This window comes from Magnolia sinica, chromosome 2 (genome assembly GCF_029962835.1).
Source record: "Magnolia sinica isolate HGM2019 chromosome 2, MsV1, whole genome shotgun sequence".
In the NCBI taxonomy this organism is placed as follows: domain Eukaryota; kingdom Viridiplantae; phylum Streptophyta; class Magnoliopsida; order Magnoliales; family Magnoliaceae; genus Magnolia; species Magnolia sinica.
In genome coordinates, this window is record NC_080574.1 from 4,222,823 (window position 1) to 4,245,699 (window position 22,877).

Below are 22,877 nucleotides of genomic sequence, written 5' to 3' on the forward strand. Positions count from 1 at the left end.
TTGCGTTACTACCCGTTAGTGCTGATTTCTCGAACAAGTATTTTAGCGGGTCCATGCGAGCGAGAAGGAGGATTGGGTGAGCGATCATGTACTATCGTAACCGTTGCATTGCCCAGACCAGGGAGAGGCACGTTTTCTTTTAGTTAGAGTATTTGGCTTCGTAGCTTGTGAATCGTCGGCTTAGGTAGTAGATCGCTTGCTCCTGTCTTCTTATATCGTCATGTTGGCCGAGAACGCACCCGATTGCTTCTGCTGCGACGGAGATGTACAACAGTAGTGGCCTACCTGGAGTAGGTGGCATGAGCACTGGAGGATTTAGCAGGTACTTTTTGATCTTGTTGAAGGCCGCTTGACAGTCGTCATTCCATTCCTTTGTTGAGTTCTTCTTGAGAAGCTTGAATATGAGCTCACAGATGGGCGTGAGCTGTGCGATAAATCAACTGATATACTGGATCCATCCGAGGAAGCCCTGAATCTCCTTTTCAGTCCTGGGTGGTGGCATTTCGATGATTGCCTTAGTCTTGGTCTCGTCCACCCGATTGCCATCTTCGTTGACGATGAAGCCTAACGGTTTGCCTCCGGTTGCGCCGAAGACACACTTTTGCTGGTTGAGGCGAAGCTTGAACTTTTCTAACCTATCGAAGAGCTTCTGGAGGTCTTCGAAATGTCCTTCGATCGTGCGAGACTTGATGATCATGTCATCCACGTAGAATTCCATTTCTTTCTTTCTCATGTCGTGTAACAGGACAGTCATGGCTCGCTGATATGTGGCTCCTGCGTTTTTCAACCGATAGCAGAAAGTTCCCCATGGTGTGATGAAAGAAGTCTTCTCTCGATCTTCAATAGCCATTTTGATCTGATTGTAGCCTGAGAACCCGTCCATGAAGGAGAAGATCTTATGTCTAGCAGTATTATCTACCAGTGTGTCGATATGAGGCAGAGGGAAATCGTCTTTAGGACTCGCTTTATTGAGATCCCTAAAGTCGATGCACATTCTGACTTTGCCATCCTTCTTTGGAACTGGTACGATGTTTGCGAGCCATTCTGGATAGTTGGAGACTACCAAGAACCCCGCGTTGTATTGCTTGATGACTTCATCATGGACCTTTAGGGCCCATTTTGGCTTTATTCTTCAGAGCTTCTGCTTAATAGGCTTCATTTCTAGCTTTGTAAGTAAGTGGTGCACTACCAAATCTTCATCGAGCCCTGGCATGTCCTTATAAGAGAAAGCAAAGTTGGACAACCTCGGCCTCAGGAATTCCATCATCCTCTACTTGTATTCCGGAGACAGTGATCTACCGATGCGCACTTCTCTAGAGAGTTCCGGTGATCCCAAGTTCACAACCTCGAAGTCGTCTGCCACAACGTTGGCCTTTGTTTCGAACCTTTCGAGGGAATCCTCGAGTTCGAGAGTTGTATCATCATTTCCCTCATCCTAGGCCTCACCCAAACCCATAAGCTCAAAGTCCAACTCTAGATCGAAATCATAGGAGTCGACCTCAAACTCGTGTACGGTGTGTAAAGTGTTTGGCATAGTGATTTTTGAAAGTTTTTCTGTTGTTTTTGTATTTTGAAGATTTTCTGGTGTTTTGTGATTTTGAAAAATATTTGATGTTTTTGTGGTTTTTGTAATATGTGATGTTTTTGTGTTTTGAAGGTTTTCTGATTTTTTTTGTTGCCAAGAGTTCCCAAATAGGACGGTGTTGCGAACCATGCTTGATCCTGTCCTAGTTCGGGATATCAACTGCTATTTACATTGGCCTTTTTTTTTGGACCGGCATCATGGATGGCCTACTGGCTGATTTGATCGTCAGGGGGATGGCTGACCAGCTTGGTTCTTTCCCTCTTTCGATCCTACTGTTCTGACCTATTTGTTCCTGGGGATCATCTATCCTGATGACCATGATGTCTGCTGGGTTGGGCTCAGAGTCGGAATCTGATTCGATCTCTTCGCTCAGAAGTTAGCTCATCGGGTTCACCTTGTGGTGGGATCCTGATGTTTGTCCAGTTAAGGGAAGGCCACTTCCCTTTATCGATCCAGTGGATGCGTGGTTTCTGCCCCTTGTGTTGCTGAGCTGTTGGCAGGGGTGTTTCCCCTTGACTGTGTGTGTGTGGGGGGGGGGGGGGGGAATGGGGGCCTCCTCGTTCTTGCATGTATCCTTTGTAATGGGTACTCCTAGTCCTGGGTCCTCCTCGGATGGTCCTGCCCCTAGCCTCATGTGATGGGTCTGGGGGTTTTGCCCCCAGCATTGGATGTACTTTTGATGTCCTGAGGATCTTATCCCACCGTATTGGCGACCAAATGGACTACTGGCTGGAATATTTTGTTAGACTGAGCCGCTGGAGGTGATCCTCAAAAGAAGTCATCGTGTCACCACATTGTTCCAGCCTTGATGAACTTGATGGGTGTGCACTTAAATGGTCGCTTCTTCTTAGACCTTGCGGCCTGATCTTCCGGTGTCAGTTGATATCTCAGTCCTTGTCTTTGCACGTTGCCACGCGCTGGCTTTACTACCATACCTTTCTCATGGAACTCGGTATGGTAGTTCAAGATTAACCACTCAGCAAGGGGGATGACAAATTCAACAACAAGTGGGTAAGGGTTAGCAATGGAATTCACAATTTCGAACTCGAAGCTATGATGTGATATGTCACCCTCTGCATACTGGACGTTAATAACTGGAATATTAGCTTCTGGGGTAGTGACCATCACCGGTAAGATGGTTTCCGGCTCGGCTAGCACTGAAATGATCCGATTTTTCGAAGGGAATTTAACTTGATGGTGGAGAGTGGATGCAATGACTCCGACAGCATGAGGCCATGACTGTCCCAGCAGAAGGTTAAATGAGGCAGGGATGTCAATGACTTGAAATGTGACAAGAGCCATGTCTAGTCCAATTTGTATCTCAATGTCAATTTCTGCTTCCACTTGCCTTCGGGAATTATCGAAGGCTCTGACGCTCATGGTGTTGGGCCTGAAAGAAGATGGTTCTATCCCCAAATGTTCGACAGTCCTCAAAGGGCAAATGTTAATGCTGGATCCGTTGTCAATGAGTACAAGTGGGACTTTGAAATTCTTATAACGGACGACTATGTTTAGTGAGTGTCCATGTTTACGACCTTCAAGTGGCAACTCATCATAAGAGATGGTAATAGCTCATGGGGCAAGGAGTTGTCCAATTATGCTTGCCACTATCTCGGGAGGTACGTCAGGAGAGATGTGTGCATCATTCAGGGTCTTTGCAAAGATCTCTTAGTGTGATCTTGATGTACATAAGAGTTCCCAGATGGAAATTTGTGCGGGAATGGACTTGAGCTGAGCCGCTATTTCGTAAGCAGCGTCGGCTTTGTGAGTTGTTCCTGCCAAAGTTCCCCGAGTTTCCTTTGGGTTCTGGTTATCTCTCCTGAAATACCTTCCGTTGTTGCCCACTTCAGCACACTTTGGGTAGTGCCATGAGACTGCTTTCGTGTTATAGGAGGGAGGCTGAGAGGGTGTTGCCGGAAGTATTTGTGGTGGACTTAATGATTTCTCTTGAATTGTGACTGAATCTTGATGGGATTTGACAATGGAGTTTTCTTCATCCTCTTGATGCGTGGGAGAGATCCTTCGGGCATGTGCCAGTTGGTGAGGCATTAGGAAACTTGGTGTTTGGACCGAGGATGCCCCTTACAAAGTTAGCGGGGCTAGATCAGGAAGGCCTATTGGAAGAATGAGGGGTTCAAAATTTGACCTTTTTAGATTTGCCGAGGATAGAGCTGAATGTGCCCCTTGGAGAGCGAGATGCTGAGGGTGTGACTTGTTAAGTGCTGCTTCAGGGAAGATGAGAGGTTATGTTGTTAGTGTTGCTTCAAGGACGAGAGGCTACATTGTTGGTGCTGTTTTAAAGAATATGAGAGGCTGTGTTGTTGGTGCTGCTTTAAGGAATACCTGTGGCCCAGGCGATGGCGCCTGTCGGTATCCCCATGTCTGATTTGCTGTATCGGGCATGATTACTTTTAAGGAATGATGTGGAGAGGAGTATATTGGTCGCCCTCCTTCAATGTGGTTGATGGTAGAGGTGCTGGATATGCTGGCTCCCGCTTGATGCGATGGCAGAGGATTTTGGAGAATGTTGGCTTAAGTCGTATTGTTAGCCTGCGGGGTGATCGCAATCTTTTGGCTTTCGATTAAATCTTGGACCGCATGTTTCAAAGCGAAGCAGCGGTCCATTAAATGGCTAGGAGCCTAGTGATATGCGCAATATTGATTTTCATTATAACCAGGTGGTAAGGGATTAGGCCGAAGTCGAGGCTGGAGCGGTGTCAGAAGTTGCTTTTGCATTAACATTGTCAGAACCTGACTGTTTGTATGTGCTAAAGGGGTGAACTTTCAGCCTAACATTGCCTGTTTGTATGAGTTTTGCGCATTCCCCCTAGGCTGTTGCTGTTGTTGTTAAGGTGGTTGTGCCTGATATCCCTGTTGGGCTTGTCGTGGTTTGTACTCCCTATTTGATTGTGGCTGGTACTGCCTGTCTTGTTGTGGCTCCGGTTGCGGAGCATACTGATTGCCTTGAGTGTTGGTGACAATATTGTTGACCTCCGTAGTGCGTTGTGCGGGAGCAGTGCCGTTTCCATCCCATATCCAACGGGTTTCCCCTCGACTTTGTTTCTTTTGATTGAGGGGGTCTGGTATGGCCATGGAAAAATGGTTCTGGCTCTGATCCCGGCTTCCACCAGTTCTCCAGCTCGGATGAGCTAAGAGAAGTTTACATATGGGTACGAGATCAGATATCCTGAAGTGTTGGGATTTGCTAAATGGACAATCATGGATATCTGTTCTTTGTTATCGATGGGGTTTCTCATTCGGGCTTCCATGGCCCGCCATCGCCCCACTTATGCTGACAATGATTCGTCGCTTTTTTGTCTCAAGGCAGCCAGATCTGCCCTACTCAGAGTCATGTTCAAATTGTACGAAAATTTGTCGATGAATGCCTGGGAGAGCCTCTCCCAAGTCCTAATCTGATGGCTATCCAGTAATGTGTACCAATCCAAAGCATCGCCCTTAAGAGATTTCTGGAAGAGCCGTATTAAGGCTCCATCATTCCCTGCTATCGCATTGAGTTCCCCACAAAATGCTTTCAGATGTGCTGTGGGGCACCCGCTACCGTAATACCTTTTGAATTAGGTACCTTAAAGTTCGGAGGTACCCAGGCATCTGGGAAGGGACATATATCCTTGAATTTGGTGGATGGGTGATCCACTCCTTGCTGCCTTTAGAGCTGATTTTGTACCATTTGCAGTTGTTCTCGCAGTTCCTCGATTTCTGACTTGTTTTGCTGTAGATATCTTACCCCTTGCTGTAGGGCTTGTGCTGCTTCCTCTTTATATGGATCAAGAATGGTGGGTTGTTGGAAAGAAGATGGACTCCCGGTGGCGGGAGGTAGCTGGAATTGAACACCACTCCCTTTTAGAGGAGGGTGTGATGTTCCGAAATGGCTCCCGCTTGAGGTATCTACCAATTCTAGAATGTTGCTCCCGTTAGGGGGAGTGAGTTAGACTCAAAATTGACCCCCTTCACGGGCATCCGCCAGTTCTTGTCTGTGGTTCCTGTTAGGGGGAACTTGTGTTGTAACTTAATTGTTGTGATGTGCTAAGTAGAGATGTGTGTGGTTGTTGTTGGGGGAGGAAGAACATGATTTGCTAGAGGAATGAGGAAAAAGGCAAAAGGAGTTGAGGGATTGAGCTATTCTGTACGCTAGGCTGTGTCGCCTACATGTTTGGTACTATCACGCCTCAAACCCGAAAATCGGATTCACAAGAATCCCGATCGCCGAATCTGGTGCCGACAACCTCCGTAGTACCCCATTCTCGGCTCCCAGCGTCCACACGCCAGATTTCGATCCTGAGATCCTACAAGGAGGATTTTTTTTATTTAACTCGCAATAAGCATAACCAAAAGATTACCCAATTCATAAAGGCAACATCATCATCACATATCCACTAATATAATCAGTTGAGTACAATGCTAGAAGGAAATATATAAATAAAAACCAAGCTCCAGAAGACCGTTGCACGCTCCAAGCTCAACATTGTTGCAACCTAACATCACCTGCACGCATCTATCGTGCATAAGCTTATAGAAAGCTTAGAGGGTGGTGTAAATGCGTGCACAAGGTAAGTGCCAAGTATTCCATATCAGAGTAATAAAATTAAGCGGAAGTACTGACAAGTCCATGGATCATACAATATCGGGGTACACAACACAAATCAACTATGCAAATGAGGAGTCAAAGCGAGCCAAATATTAGATGCTGAGGATTCAATGTCATAAATCACACAATATCGAAAGTACTGGTAATCCATAAATTGTATAATGTCGAAATAAGCAGAAATACTGACAAGAGCATGAATTATCATAGTAAACAGAATATTGACAAGATCATAAATCATACGATAACAGAGTAAGCGAAAATACGGACAAGTCCATGAGTTAATCAATGTCAGAATATGCAATATAGAACAACTATGCAAATGAGGAATCATAAATAGCTAAATATCAGATGCAAAGGATGCAATACAATATACATTCCTGATGAGTAACACAAATAGCGTCAGCCGTACCTAGACCATATAAATGCAGAGACACAATAACCCAAAATGTCGTATGCCGCGAATGTCATGCAATATGTGGTGCGAATGGAATGACCATACTGGAGTGTGAAGTCGGGATGATAGTACGTAGTATCGCGGGCTATGGGGTCCATCACAAGGGACTTCTATCCAAACCAGTCCCATACTTAAATTTGGATAGTCAGACTCAATGTAGTAAACTCCTGATCTCAGGTTAGTCGCGCGCCCCAACCGAAATCCTGGCCATTGCGAGGGCACACATAACAAATAGTTGCGCACTACCAACCCGAGTGGATAGTGAATGAATAAATGCATGAATGAGTATGCAACTCCTGCTCACTAAATCCATATATCAGTACAGTTCCTCTCTAGGATCATCACCGGGGTTTAGTACACTCCAAATGACACTGTCTCTCTCCTAGCAGCATAATCCAAGTGAGCATAAGAAACCTTACTATCCGCTTGGCCAATAGTCTGTCAATACCTATCCGGCACGTCGATAGCGGACCCATTCACGAGCTGGTCAAACTCAGCCTAGTATTGCCCCTACCCTAGGGCGGGTAAGGCCACACCCCCTCCAAGCCTACCACGACACAGTGGGAGACGCGGTCTCCTGGTATTCGGCACTCGGGCACTCATGTATCCATTCGGTCTTGACGTTAGGGCATCTCTTGGCCACGAAAGTTTAGGAAATTTCACCCAAGGACATCTATGGCGCCCGTATGCTAGAACTAAATATTTTCGATGTCCCATTGGGCCTTCCACGATATGCCTGTGGAGGCTACGGCCCTGATATCGCTAGGGCGTACAGTAATCATAATGCGAGATGCATGAGTCATACAATCCAGTCATGCATCAATCCTGTACATACTGCGTGCTCATGTGAGATAACCTCCACCTATTAGGGAGTCTCATAACAACATGCTCAATGACATATGCAATGATCAACCACATCTCATAACAAACATGCACATGATGCGTATGAGCATGTATCATGATGCTATGCTGTCACATACTCATAACCGGCATCAACAACTGGCATCGACAATCGACCTCGACAATGTGGACATTTAACCAACATTGTCCCCAAGGAATGGCCCACATAGGGCCAAACATATAATGTGCCCACGGCCTCACACAAAGGCCTGATATACAACACGGTGGGCTTACTCAAGGGACACATACACAACAGGCGGGCCCTGCTCATGGGCCTAACATACATCACAATGGGCTCCTTCGCCTAGCCCCCAAATGCATCATAATGGGCATCATCACCTAGGCCTCAATATACATCACATTGGGCCTTACCAAATGGGCTTTGAATACATCTCAATGGGCCTCAACTCATGGGCCCTGATATATATCATAATGGGGTGCCTGCCCTGGATGGCGTGGATAAAAATACATTATGGTGCATCCCATCCAAATAGTTGGACAGTATGAATATAAAAACATATATATCATGTGGGATCCATGTGTACAATGGATGCATCAAGGTGGGTCTCACACAGATGGACTGCATGGAACGAAATACATATGTCACACGGGTTCCACATCCCACGGCCAGAGATTGGGCGGTGAGGATAAATAAATACATCATGCTGGCCCACACTGCATATGGACGGTATGCTTATTCAACACATATACTAACATATAGTAAGGAGGGCCTCACCGTCTAGTAGCTGTTGGACGATGTGAATATGGAGTGCATGCATTAAGATGGGCACCTCGAATGGGCCATAAAATACATCAAAGCGTGCCCGACAAAAGGGCCACAAAATACATCAAAGTGGGCCCGACAAATGAGCCACAAAATACATCAAAGTGGGCCACAAAATGCATCAAAGTGGGCCCGACAAATGGGCCACAAAATACATCAAAGTGGGCCCGACAAATGGGCTACAAAATACATCAAGATGGGCCTCCTCACATGGGTCATACGTACATCAAATGGGCCACACCAATGGGCCCCATGTATATCAAACGGGCCACACCTAAATAAAAGTGGTGATAATGATTTCCACCATTTAAGTTCCTAAGGCCCACCATAACATATGTTTCTCATCCACCATGTTCATAAATTAACGTAATGATAGATGAAGTGGAACAAATATCAGATTAATAGGAAACTCCCATGGCCCTTAGAAATTTAGAACGGTGGACGTCATTGTCTACTACCTTAAATAGTGGGGTCCACTTGAACTTTAGATCTGACTTATTTTTAGTCTCAAGCTTGTTAAGACAAGCTTGCCAAATGGTTGGACAGTTTGGATGCAACACATGCATCAAGGGCGGGGTCCACATGAGCTATGGATCTGACTCATTCTTTAGCTCACGCCATGAAATGAGCTTTCAAAATGGATGGACCGCTTGGATGCAACACATGCATTATGGTGGGTCCATAAATGAATGGCGTGGATGACACAGGTGGGGCCACAGAGCTTGGTAACGCCACTCCAGTGGCTGCTAGAGTGATATACACCAACCGTCCCACCCTGGGACGGCACAAGATGTGATACATATGTCAGTGGGTCCCATGTGGGGCCCACCATAATGTTTATCTTCCATCCGAGCCGTTGACAAGGTCACACGGACCGTGATGAAGAGGTAAAATGAATTTCATAATGATCTAAAACTTCTGTGATACCCAGAAGGGTTTTAAAGGCAGAAGCTCAATCATCACTTTTTCCTGCCGTGTGGGCCACATGAGTTCCACCAATGGCTGATTTTTGGAGGGAGCCCACTTCACTAAAGGGCCCATCAAATGCATGGTGTCGATGTTCAGCGCACATCATGATGGGGCCCACGGCTGGGACCCACGTCCCAGCCCCTTTTCACGTCCAGTGCAGCTGGACGCTGCCCGTCCAGAGGACAGCAGCAGTGCCTGCTGCATCTCATCTATTTTTTTTTTTTGAAAATTTCTATTTTTCCGTAGTTTTTCATAGGTGGGGCCCACATCAGTAGAATCCGACCCGTCCACTGACTCCTATGGCTTAAGACAAGGCAAACAAGTCCAATATTAAGTATATTTTAACGGTGGAAACCACTGTTTTCTAAGTTATGGCCCACCAGGTAGTCGGATTGACTTCAGTTTTTGGCTCAACACCTAAAATGACATGGGGAATGGAATGGACGGCGTGGATTAGATATATACATCAAGGTGAGACCTGTATAAGTGGCCCACCCAAAAAGTTTAAAATCAACTACCTTTTTTTTTTTTGGCGGTGAGTACACCTCACTCTCTGATTACTCTTTACAACGTCCAGCGTCCAGGGACGCTGGACGTGTACATATTCCCCAAGGTGGGTCCCACGTGTGGGGACCATAGCTGGTGGGTCTCACGTGAACGTGGCTCACTTGATTTGTATTAATATGATATTTATGTTTTTTTTTCCCATCATCCAAAGGGTAGAGTTCACTTGGCTTTGACGGCCATGGGGTCCATTTGATGGATTGTTTAGACATCACGTACACTCATTAAGTGGGCCACAAAACAAAGGAAGGAGAGAGAGAGAGAGAGAGAGAGAGAGAGAGAGAGAGAGACACCCACCATGATCTTCTCCTTCTCCTTCTTCCCATGGGTTCATAAGCCTTCTAGGACCCCTTCCAATGGTGGAGATGGGCTTCTAAGGGTTAGATTAGGAGGGTTCTAAAGGTAAGAGGGATGGAAATTCATCTTGCTTGGGACGTCCATGGCTAGCAATGGAAGTGAAGAAGAAGAGAGAGAAAGTGAGGTGATAGAGAGAGTGAAAGGATGGGTTGTAAGAGCTTGTAATAATGAGTTTTGAAAAAAAAAGAGCATTTATGGGGTAGGCTAGGTAGGGGGGTAGGTTAGGTTGTAGAATAAGGTGATGTCCACCCTAGGATGACATCATCCTCATTATGATTATGGGGAAACGTGTACACCATGGCCCGCAACATGCGGTCCACCGCTATGATCATGCACGGGTCATATCTTGGGATCTAGACGTCGGATTGACGCATGAAATGCGGCATCGGAATCGTAGCGACGACATGGTCGCAATGGCATAGGTCTCGGGTCGAACCGACTCGGGTATATAGGGTGTGACTCGCGGTCAAGCGCAAATGAAATATACAGGTCGTGGGTCCCCAGAATTCGACTGGGAGGACAGCAGAGGCATACGGAATGGTACGGGCTAGGATACGGGTCTTACAAGTACTACACTTGGTACCAGGCGAAGTAGTAACTCTTGTAACGCCTTAAAGTTCTGAGACAACTCATTCAAGGCTGCTGTAACTGAAAAATCCGTTTGGGCCGTCGGTACTGATGTTGGTGTTGGCATTGGTGTTGGTTCTTATGTAGACGGTTCAGGACCTGGCGAAGCTGCCGGCTCTTCTTTATGGGTAACTTGAGAGCTCATGGCTGCCCGGGATCAGGTGGTCATGGTTCGAATTGATGCCGATACAAGTATAAGCTAAAGATTGATCGATGGTTTATATATGAATGCAGTAATATGTCCCGTGAGATTGGAGAGCCACACACTTTTGAGTCGGGTCTCAGCTAGTGCACTCTAGCAAATCCCCAGCGGAGTCACCATTCTGTGGACACTGGAAATCGACGCCCATGCTGATTTATGGTTTTGTTTTGATGGTGGGGTGACTAGGAAGATTTGGGGATGTTGGAGTCGCCACTAGCTGATGAATCTTAGAATCCTGCGGTCGGCTAGAACCGGGGAATACGTAAGGTTAGAGAAATTCAAAAATTCCCCTACCTTAGATTGACTCCTGGTCTGCAATCCGGAATTCCGGGTAAGGGACCTTAGTTACAAAGAGGGAAGGTGTTAGGCACCCACTCTACCCGTACAAATGTACGGTCTCTACTTAGTGTGGTAAAACAATCTCAAGGGACGATGGATGTTATGGTCGGGATGGGACTAAGCACACATGCGGATTTCTGATGTAGTAAGATCTGAGATTTCGACAAGCCACAGAGCATACATCCAATGACATGTCTAGTAGGTGGATGTAATGATGTTCATGTAAAAGAAGTAACAAAAATGGACTAGAATGCTAGGAATTTCTGATGTGATAGGATCCAGTGTATGTCAAGTCACAGAGCATACATTCACTAGAAATCTAGAGGAGCAAGGGGGTTGAGAAGGGAATAAATGTCATGATTATGTATGAAATAAATGGATCTTTGGCTTTAAACTTGTATAGGTTAACATATGGACCGGACCATGACCAAACTGGGCTAGCCTAAATGGTTGGAAAAGGTCAAAAGGAAAGGCTAGGGGGTGGTTTAAAAGATCAAAACTTCGAAGGCTTGGGAGCTCATTCCCTCTCCTTCACTCTCTTCCTCACTCTCTCTTCCCCTCACTCTCTTGGATGTGGAGAGGCTTAAGGTGTTTGTTGTTGTTTAAAATGAGAGGAGGAGAAGACTATTTATAGCCTTCTCCAATGGCATTGTGGTAATTGTGAAGTTTAGGAGGGGTAAAAGCTGAGGTGACAAGTGGTGATTGGTTGAGGAGAGAGACACGCCACGTGGCGTGCTCTCATTGGATCTTAGGCTTGGTTAAATGGTAAATAGGATCGGATGGGAGGGTAATTCCTGGAGAAAGTTGACTTTCGGATGTTGTGTTAGCTATTGCTTGGAGGACACATGCGTTCGTCGAGCGGAGGTAATCGGAATACTGCCGGCAGTAGTCCAACTACTGCCTGGGCTGGGCTCGTGCCAGGCCCAACTTGCGGCCTTCATGTGGCGCGCTAGTTTGTCCAGTGGGCCTTTTTTCAGGTTTTTGGCTCGGCTAGGTGTATTTCTAGGCTATCTTGGCTCAAATGGGTAATAAATTTGGGATTTTGGGCTGGGTTTGGGAGGTTCTAATAGCTTAGATTAGGGTTTCGTGTTCGGGTAGGGTTTCGGGTTCGGGTATGGTTTGGATTAGGGTTTCGGGTTCGGATATGGTTTGGATTAGGGTTTCAGGTTCACGTTATTTGATCATGGTCCGGATTGTCCTTATCTCTTCAAGATGATAGCCTGGGTGGGGTGTCTACACATAGCAACATTATATGAATAATGGCTTTCATGTGAGGTTTTCCTTTCCTTGATTATTTAGCTACAGGTCGATTGTGCTGTGATTTTCAAGCTGCATTGAGCTTTCTTTTAGGAATTTTTGTCTATATAATAATAAAGTTTATATGATGCTAAAATTGCATTTTTTTTAAAATGCATTTAAAAAAAAAAAAAAAATCCTTCTTCTTTTGTATATTAAAAAATAATAATTCGATGCTCAAGTTGCTAGAACCTTTGAACGGCAAACCTTCAATTGATGCAAGACGGCATTCCCAAGCTAGAGCATTACATGCTTTACAAGATATTTCATTCGCATGTTTTATATGAAAGATTTTCAAAGATTGGTAGTGGTGCACTCCTTACAATTCATTTTTAATGGCTCATTGAACATTACAGTCAAGGGGAATATTTTAAGATGCCTATTTTTCAAACTTTGATCTAGCTGAAAGTGCAGAGATGTTTTGAAGTCATATAAAGTAGCTGTACCACTTCCCTGAATGAAATTCTACATTTCAGAATCTCAGAGAAAATGGTCATTTTGAGGGAAGCTTTATAAAAGCAAGACTTGTCTGATAGTGTGGTTTTGTCCATCCCAACAAACTTGTTCTGTACATGTTTTTTGAATTAGATCCAGTTGTTTTAACAGTCATTGTAGTTTTCGTGTTTGTTCTGACTGTCAAATTGGGTCTTAGTTTTTTGGGTTAATTAAGACTAAATTGATTTTAGGTCTGTCTGACCAAAAAAAAGAAAAAGAAAGAAAGAGAAGGCAACAAGTGTCAGACCTAAGTGTTCTTGAAAAAGATGTATCTAGATTTCAAAAAGAAAAAAAAAAAAAAAAAAGGTTCCCTAAACAACATGACAACCAGACTATCAGGGCAACAAAATTTCTTGTTTTGCAGTTTTCGCTTCTAGATGAACAGGCATTATCATTTTCATGGAAAGCATATGATATTTGTCTCTTGTCACTGCCAGTTCCCTAATCAACATGGCAATCAAACAATCTGATAAGCGAGTTTCCATGTTAATGACAACGTTACAGGGTACCATGCTCCATCCACAATTGGCCCTCTACTTGATGGTCTGGATTGGCCAGCATATATCCCATGTGTAGCATGCTACATGTGCCTACTAAGCCATCCAAGATGAGGCTTGTTTCAGGGTTGGAATACGGTGGCGTTCCCTCCCAATTGCTCCGTGGGATGACTCATCTGAATTGTGGATTGGGCTGATTTTTGGTCCCAGGGCCTAAGGGGGATGTGCACATCTGATGGATGGAGTGGATGTCACACACAACAGGGTGGACCCACAAAGTTCAAGGCAGGCTGAGTTGATATGGCGTGGCTGGTTCATTTCAATCAGTAAAGAACAGCAGTGATGGCTTACTGTCATTGTAAGGTATAAGACAGAATGAAAGGTAGCAAAAGTTTCATTTGGCTCGCACCAATCTGGTAGAGCCACGTTCAGTATCAGTTGTCAAATTCAAGTGTTTGAGCTAGAATTATCAGCTTTGCTATTTTATTATGCCTGTCTGATGAGATGCAGTTTGATGTCTGCTAGTGATTAAATGGCTGTATATTTCAATTAAAATGGCCCAATTTAATCTGCCATACTGAGGGATACTTTATTCCCTACAGTTAGCAAATTCATGGCAAAGCGGATAAGCCTTGTCTTATATGGATTCATCTCAACTAGCAAATTGAAGCGAATCTATTCGTGATTGATGCTATCCTTTTTCTCTCTGCTCGAACACATGCACAAGTGGATGCAAAGCAGTTGATTGGCATTTATTTACTAACATTCATATATTAGCTGAGCTTGCTTTGTTCATTTGAAGGCTCCATTTTAATACTAACTAATTGCTTGCCAGAGACTACACCTAGAAGATACTCGCCGCTGTCATTCAGACAGAGACTGAAGATCGCAGTCGACGTTGCTGCCATTCAGACAGAGACTGAAGATCGCAGTCGACGTTGCTCGGTGTTTGTATTACCTCCATCATGACAGAGGCTTGCCTCATGGTAATCTAAAGCCAATAAATATACTCTTGACAGGGCCTAATCTTACTGCTCAGCTCACAGACTATGGTCTCCACTGTCAACTGAAGCCTGCCGGCACTGCCGAACAGATCTTGAACTTGGGTGTGCTTGGATACAGGGCACCGGAGCCTGCCACTGCAAGCAAACCGGCTCCGTCATTTAAGGCCAATGTCTATGCTTTCAGGGTGATTTTGATGGAGCTCTTGACGAGAAAAAGTGCTGGTGACATAATCTCGGGCCAGTCAAGTGCAGTTGATCTCACTGATTGGGTTCAGCTGTGTGCCAACGAAGGACGAGGTGTGGACTGTTTTGACAGAGACATCGCAGTGGCGGAGGAAACCCCAAAAGAAATGGATGAAATGCTTGCAGTGTCTCTCAGGTGCATTCTTCCTGTAAATGAGAGACCTAACATCCGGACCGTCTTTGAAGATCTCAGCTCGATAACAGTGATGTTTGTGTACATCCCTCGGAATGGACTTCCCGCCATTATTTCTAAAAAAAATTCATTTCATAGCTGAGTTTAGAGCTTCTAACCCTGGCTAATCTTTACATTTTTTTTTATCTCTGTAAAGGGGATGATTGATCCATTAATTGATTGATGTTGTTTGAGTTTGAGATTGAACCGAGAAGTTTGTAACTAGTGGGTTTTCTAATTACTAATGCTTCCATGCCGATTTGTTATTATAGTCTCTCATTCTTCTCTGGGGCTATTACAGAATTTTATTCGATGCAATTCAGAATAGTTACCTTTGTAGTCTTGTAAGTGTGCATGCTTGTTTTGGGCGTGAGACCATTGCGAGAACTGCATCCAAATCTCTGGAAGTGCTTGTGAACCGCCCAAAATCAATGGGATCCAGTCCAAAAGTAGGTTGTTTTTTGCTTTTATTTCTTGTACAGTCCTATTGCCATGTCAAGGTCACAGCTTTGGATCCGAGCCACATTTTAGGTTTGCCATGCATGCTATCTACTGCCCGATTGCATATTAGACGTAAAAAACGCGAGACCCTAAGTACTGCTAGCAATGGATATCCGTCTACCTGATTACCCGACATATCTGACCCTAGTTAATTGGATATGGATATAGAAATTTTTATTGGATTCCAAAAAATTTACCCAATTACCTGGTTATCTGATCACCTGACTTCTAAGAGGGTTGGATACGGATATGGCTTACCCGACACATAAAGGCATTTTTGTAATTTATCAAACTAATAATATTTTTGCCTAACATATTAAATATTAATATATGATAAGTTAATCTATGGTGTTAACTGATTTTGACATATATAATTTGGTCGATGTGGTGATTGCTGATGAGTGACTTTATCATTTGTTAAGTAGATAAGCTTTTATTGAAATACTCTAGTATTTGTAGCTTGATAATAGGTAATTATATTCTAAAAATGTCTCTTTTTACTAGTTTATTAGGTATTCGTGGATGGTGAAATATTTTTCCTTCTATTTTTAGCTATTTTTACAAATTTATTAGGTATTTAACTTGCTTTTTTAACTTTTTAATTTAATTATATATTATTTGGAAACTTGATAACCAGACCATTCTACTACTTTCGATAATATCTATATACAACTTATGTCTGACATCTTGTATGATATCCAAATCCACATCTGTATCCGATATCAAACACAAATATTGCAATACCCTACGTGTATCCAACCTATTTGCTATTTGGAGCCCTAACCTAAGCATGAGTTGCACATAGGAGGATCCAAATGATGTAAGGTCTTGCACATCACAATATGGAGCATCTCTGTGGGTGGAAGGCTTTAGCTGCTCAAACCATCCAATGCCTCTTGAGGCATGGAAATTTCATGCCTTCATATAATGCACTGAGCACATGGCATGTGTATGATGATCTAAACCGTGCATCCTGCAGACCCTAACATTGATTGGCCACTAACATAAAATTGTTTTGATTGTGCATCTTAAACCATTTGATAAATGAACTTTTCTTTTTCACCCAAAGTGAGTACTCTCTCTCTTCTTTTTTTTCATATGTTCTTTCAGTGTCCCATTCAAAGGGTTGGAATTGTTCGTTTTCAGTTATGGCCTCTTTCACTATGGACTTACTGAACCAGTGGTTTTGATCTCGCCCAAGTGTACCCCATGTGAGGCAAGAACATGTAAGCATGGTACCAACATGCATCCAGAGCACCGAATCAGCTCCAAATATCAGAAGAGGAGCAAGAGAGCAGCCCATCTGATGGCCCAAATGAGCATGAAAACGAAAGCCATACCATCCTGTTGTATCCCTAGCCCTTGGTAGGGATATAAGAAGAGACAGGGTACCCTTGAACTCATGTCCCTTAAGTAGTTCATTCTCCTTCACTTGGACTGCGGCCAGCCATCATGCAACAGGAGTGTACACACCATGATCTATTTCATCAAATTTTCAGACAATATTTAACGGCTTTTTAAGTTCACAGGAAACAACACTAGTGAAGAGGATGGCATTTTCCTTTTACGGCATGTTTGGTGCCACTGCAGATTGTGATTGAGATGAGAATCACACCTGCTTCATTCACTTGTGAATTGGGTGGAAAAACTGGGAAAACAGAATCGTGTAAAACATGGGTTCTAATTTCCATAGCTTGCGACCCAAAAACCACATTGAACAAAAGTTCTAACACCAGGCATCTACATCCTGTTTTCATGCACCTAAGAAATATGAATCATGAATTAGACCTGCAAAGCAGACAGGAGAAATCTTTCAAAAATTTATCTTATGTAGTTCTGCAAAAAAGGGCCACTTGGGAACATGCATGCCTGCTCCACGATGATTTGCGATTGGGTTTTCATCCAAAACATCCCTCCCAAAGTAGAAATAAAAAACCCTGAAAAAAGTGAATTTTTTTAGAGAACAGGCGTTCCCTCATTCCATTTCGGTTTGGGTTTCTGTTACATGGCTCCCAAACACAAACAGATTGCACAACAGATGGCCTGTAAATCTTATGGTGATTTGGCTTTCCCTGATGTAACATGTGTTGTATGCATAGGGGAGATGAAGAGTCAGTTGATCATCTCTTCCTGCACTTTCAGGTAGGGGTGGAGGGGTTCCCAGAGTTAGGTGGGTGATGCAGAGAATCGTATATGATGTTATTGCAGGTTGGACCACTGGCCCATTTTTGGAGTGTGGCAGAAAGATTAGGGAGATGTTCCCCTATGCGATTTTGTGGGAAGTTCTAAGGGGAGAGGAATGGCAGTGTGTTTAAAGACCAGTCCTCCTAGAAGGATGAAATTTTCACTATCTGACCATGGTTAAGCAAAGCCATTTTTTGACACAAGAGGGTTGAACAACATTGCTCATGCTGCACCCTTGAAGTGCTTATTCTCTCCAATGCTAAGGGTGTGGGGCGCCATTGTATGTCGGGGTTTTCCGTACCAATGACAGTATTTCTCATACACTAGATATTTCATGAATTTGGCCACTGATCACGGACAAAGCTAAATCAAGATTTCATCATAGAGGGTTCTGAGCAGAGGTAGAAAAATTACATACTATAAACCTTGATTCATATGAGAAGCCCAAACCTATATGCAAATTGACAAGAAAATAGTATTCAAGGTGCATGAAAAATCAATCCATTTCAGATATCAAATCAAGGATCAGGGTGCATCTCTTGACTTGGGCATTGTATATAAAGGACTGAACATCGTTGAAACAAATGCCATGAGACTTGAACCCTTGAATTCTATCAGCAACGAATCTCATAGTCGTATGATTAGAATAGATCCATCCATTTCATCATTACATGCGTCTGAAGACCATGAATTATATTCCCAGCAACGCTCCGATAGATCTTGCAGTTCTTTGGGTCATACCGGTTTTTTTATACGCACACACCCACACACACCACAATGGGTACTCAAACCCATGACCTTAGTGTTGAAACTCTTGTGAGTCTACTACTAAGCTGTGAGTAACAACCTAAGGGTCATATCGGTACTAATGCCACAGTCACATGTGTGTGTGTGTGTATGTGTGTGTGTGTGTGTGTGTTAGTACACACCCACTGTCAGTTCACACTTTACTGTTAGCCACCCTCACATGCATATGGTTACCACGCAATGCGTAAAAATTGAGATAGGTAAGTGATTCTAGGGTACCATTTTTTTCCTGGTCTACTTGATTCTCAAAGCATGTTTGGATTGCATTGGAAACAGAAAGGAAAGAAAAAAATAACTATTATTTCCATTAGCACTATTTTCCCTTGGATTCTAACATTAGAGGTTTTGATTAGATGGCATGTGAAAATCTCATATATGTAAGACAACAATCACATAGTTTCTTGTGCTAGTGCTCCCATGGAAAAGTACATTGATTGCTACATAAAATCCTTTAGGGTGTGTTTGTTTTGCTGAGTTACATTGGTAAACACTGGGAAGAACATAATAATTACAATTTACATTGAACTACACTGCATGCCAGAGTAAGTTGACTACAGAGATTGTGTATTTGTTTTCTTTGATATTTTCCCGTATTAACAGTTGATTTGACAAAAAACCTGTTTGTAATGAATAGGAAATACCATCATCCAGCGACCTTCCTTCGTACTGTACCTACCCCCCCCCCCCCCCAAAAAAAAAAAAAACCGATTCGGATGCAAGGAGACTGTAAGGATGATCTTCAGGTCCTTGTGACGGTCAGCAACCTGCAAAGAGAAACATGTAGATTAGAAAAGGGATGGTAAAGCAGCGAATGTTGAAGGAGATGCATCCGATTCATTGGAAGGGTGGTGAAAAATGGATGGATGTTGGGGGTTGAATAGGTGGCGGAGAAAATGGCAAGAGAGATGTATATAGACAATTGAAGAAGGCTGCATGCATACATACTCTGCTATCTCGAGAAGTCGAGTCGCTCTGCATGGTAAATATGCAATGAAGGCCTTGGATATATCGAATTTCACTGAAGCAGTGTCAGATGAAAATGGCTGCATTTGACTACTGCATATCCCTCTCTCTCCAAATGCATGAGAGTACCAATTCCCATATTTGCAGGATTTACTGGCGTAACTTGCAAAACAAACATGGCCTTAGTTTCTTGTGCTACTGTGGAAAAGTACACTGATTGCTACATAGAATCCTTCCTTTTCTTTGTTATCTAAACATCCCCCAACTGTCAAATCAACAGAAAATCTTCTCAACTTCCTTTCTTTTCCCTTGGATTCCATGTATCAGCACATGCCCTTAGCACTTCCTGATTTCCATTCTTCTTTATCCTTCGGAGCTGTCTAAGAACAAAGCCATAGAACAAGAGAAGAACATTCTAATTCTGGCTGGTGGACACAAAGGCCTTGTTGAGTCTTTGGGTTTAAATAAAAAAAACCAAAAGCTTTGAATCTCTAGAAAGAACAGGTCTTTCTATTTCATTTAATTAAAAGATGATCATGATTTATAATCTTCTCAACTCTTGCAAAAATAGAAGAGAAATACTAAGACACTCTGGCAAAGTGTGATGGATAATTCACAGGCAGTTAGAAATTACTGAGAAATTGCATACTTGGCAAAGAGGTAATTCAAACCAAACCATCAAAATTATGGGACCCGATTAGATGTACCATGAACCAAAAAATTACTCTTATTTAGTTATCTAAGTATTAAATTTCTGAACACTTGCTGGACAGTTAGAAATGAAAATATCCATGACAGACTTAAAAATGAAAATATCCAATGCCTTAGTTCACAAAACAAGAGTCCATGAAGAAGAGATTACAGCTCAACCAATCTGAATTTATTTATTTTTTACCGTAACTCAGCACAGTGGTTTCCACAAATTAATCAGTTTACTTTGAGTTGATATATGCCACAAGTACCATTTCTGAGCGCCTGCATATCAAGCTTCATAGCACGCAGTGTATCAATCTTCCCAAAACAGAATCTGCATTCTTGCATGTAAATTCGTACAGAAAGGAATCATTTGTTGCAGAAACTCGGGCAAGATCCTTTTTCTATCAATCAAAATTGCAAAAGATACTAAACATGAAACGGCCATTTGAATAGCAACATTCAGAATCAGGAGAAAATAAGCTTACTTTTCATCAGAACTATGTTTACCAGAATCTGAAACATTAGGTAATGGTAGAGCACCATAAACATGCAATTCTGCAGATCATTTAAGACCTTGAAATGGCTTATCTTCTATTTTTATCTGCCGATCTCATACTAGAAATGTAAATTTCATAGAGCTCTGGAGCCTCCACCTTAAACTGAAGCACATAATCCTCCAAAAACTGATGCTCCTGCAAGCAAACGATTTTATGTAGACTCGGATTTTTCAGATTCTTGATCAAGTTCTTCGACTTCAGTGCCTCAAAAACCAAATGCCGCGGAACAATCCGGGTCTCCAAATTGAACATCAGAAGCTTTGGACAGCGAGCAATGAAAGAAGGCTCGTACTTAAGCTCCTTCATCCAGAAATTCAACCCACGCCGGATCTTCCCCTCTGACAATGCCAAAAAGTAAGGAAGGTTCCGGAAGGCAGTCTTTGTATCGGATTCTAACCATCCAAAGCTCGCAAAGATCTGGAACTTCTTCTCCAATGTTGTCTTACTGAGAGAGCACAGCACATCAACTCCATAAGCAAACATCCCTGAACCACGAGGGATCCCGAATTCGAGTTCAACTCGGTCTGCGATGTGTTCAAGCCAAATGGGCTTCCGCAAGAGGTATCTAGGGCTTTGTACGACGAGCTTCTTGATTCTTTCGTCAGCCACACCGTATTTCTGTAGAGTCGAGATGTTGGGCTGCATTTGTTTCTGGACATCGCCCGCGTTAAAGAGCCATCTGGATCTCTTGAGGACTGTTGCGACGTCTCCGTCATTCCCGATGAGAGTTCGAAGGAAATTAAGTGAAGGCAAAAGCGTGTTTTCAGCGCTTACGGTCAGAAGCGTTGGATTCACAACTAAAACTTCCGCCAGGGTAGGCCCTGTTAGACCTATTTCTTGCAGAATTCTGATTTTCGGAAGAAGGGTTTTCTCGACATGGGCGGAAAGCAACGTGGGCAGTAAAGAAACGAGACTCTTGATGTGGGTATCGCTGAAACCGCAGTTTCGGAATAAGTTGACAACAGAGTCGGGTTTTTTGGGGGATTTTATGTGGGCGAGGCGTTTCGATACGAGGATTGCTTTTTCTGCTGAGAACCCAAGTGAGTTTATGAGGTAATCAACGATGAAATTGGTGTTTGGAGGTGGTTTTTCGATCGAAGCAGTGGATAATCGAAGAAAATGCAGGAAATGGGGGAAGGAGAGGAGGCTTTTGCAGTCGGTTTTGAAGAAGAGGAGACTGTAACAAAGGCCAGGCATTTGTGGATTTGAATGAGATGGATTTGCAATTTTCCGTTTCAAGACACAAGCTTTCGATTGATGTGTGTGTGAGAGAGAACTGTGAAATGACTAACAAATGGTTAGGGCTTTCTTCTTGGTGTGGGAAGAGGGGGAAACTGTGAAATGAACTCACCACAGTCCAAAAACAGTACTTTGGCTTTGCTCGATGCGGGAGAGACCCTGACAGTACGTATTCAATGTATATCCTCGCCGTCCATCTGTTTTTCTAGCTTATCGTAGGACATGGCCGCAAAAATGAAGCAGATAATAATTTCAGGTGGACCACACCACAGGAATCAGTGGTCATCAAACACCCACCATTCCAAAGCTATCTATTAAAAAAAAATACCAACTTGATCCAAAAGTACCTCATAAAAAAAAAAAAATACCAACTTGATCCAAAACTACCTGGAAAAAAAAAAATACCAAGACAGTGGCCCATAAAAAATTTTCAATGGCCAATGACTACTGTTTCCTGTGGTGTGGTCCACTTGAAATTTATTTCTACTTTAAATTTACTACCATGGCTTAAAATAAGCTAGAAAAATAGATAAACAGTACACATATACAATCCATGCAGCGAGGTGGACCCCTACGGTCAGGGTCCCACCCACATTGCTGGCTCTGAGTCGCACCTGCACTCATGGCCACAAGCATGATTCACTGATCCGGACCGTTGAAATGATGGGACACGCCATGGATGACAAGTCCACTGCAAACCTTGAAAGACCTTAGGGCCTGTTTGGCCGGACAGATTGGATGGAATACGCCCGGCCAATCCTGGGATTAAACCTCCGATCCCTTTCAATCTCTCGAACCAAATATGTCCCAGGCAATTTCGAAGGTATTAGGGTGGA

The 22,877-nt window shown here is 43.4% G+C and overlaps 1 protein-coding gene and 1 pseudogene across 1 annotated transcript; one reads left to right on the plus strand and one right to left on the minus strand.

The window, feature by feature from the left end:
• The window catches only part of LOC131238007 (probable inactive receptor kinase At5g10020), a 33,028-nt pseudogene extending 15,832 nt beyond the window's left edge, over positions 1 to 17,196 (plus strand).
• A 174-nt stretch (positions 17,197 to 17,370) lies between these two features.
• LOC131238008 (uncharacterized) lies at positions 17,371 to 21,999 on the minus strand. The gene is made up of 5 exons (XM_058236137.1): positions 20,862 to 21,999; positions 20,731 to 20,758; positions 20,486 to 20,576; positions 19,292 to 19,350; positions 17,371 to 17,383 (listed from the first exon to the last, which is right to left on the minus strand). Exons 1-5 carry the CDS (start codon positions 21,997 to 21,999, stop codon positions 17,371 to 17,373), a joined length of 1,329 nt encoding a protein of 442 aa, XP_058092120.1.
• Between the last annotated feature and the right edge of the window lie 878 nt (positions 22,000 to 22,877).

Excerpts from the sequence above, each read along its gene's own strand:
- LOC131238008 (XM_058236137.1), bottom strand. The coding sequence starts at position 21,999 with ATGCCTGGCCTTTGTTACAGTCTCCTCTTCTTCAAAACCGACTGCAAA. Across the intron at positions 20,759-20,861 it reads CTATGAAATTTACATTTCTA|ATTCTGGTAAACATAGTTCT; the intron begins GTATGAGATCGG and ends CTAATGTTTCAG. Across the intron at positions 19,351-20,485 it reads GTGGCATATATCAACTCAAA|GTTGCTGACCGTCACAAGGA; the intron begins GTAAACTGATTA and ends TTCTCTTTGCAG.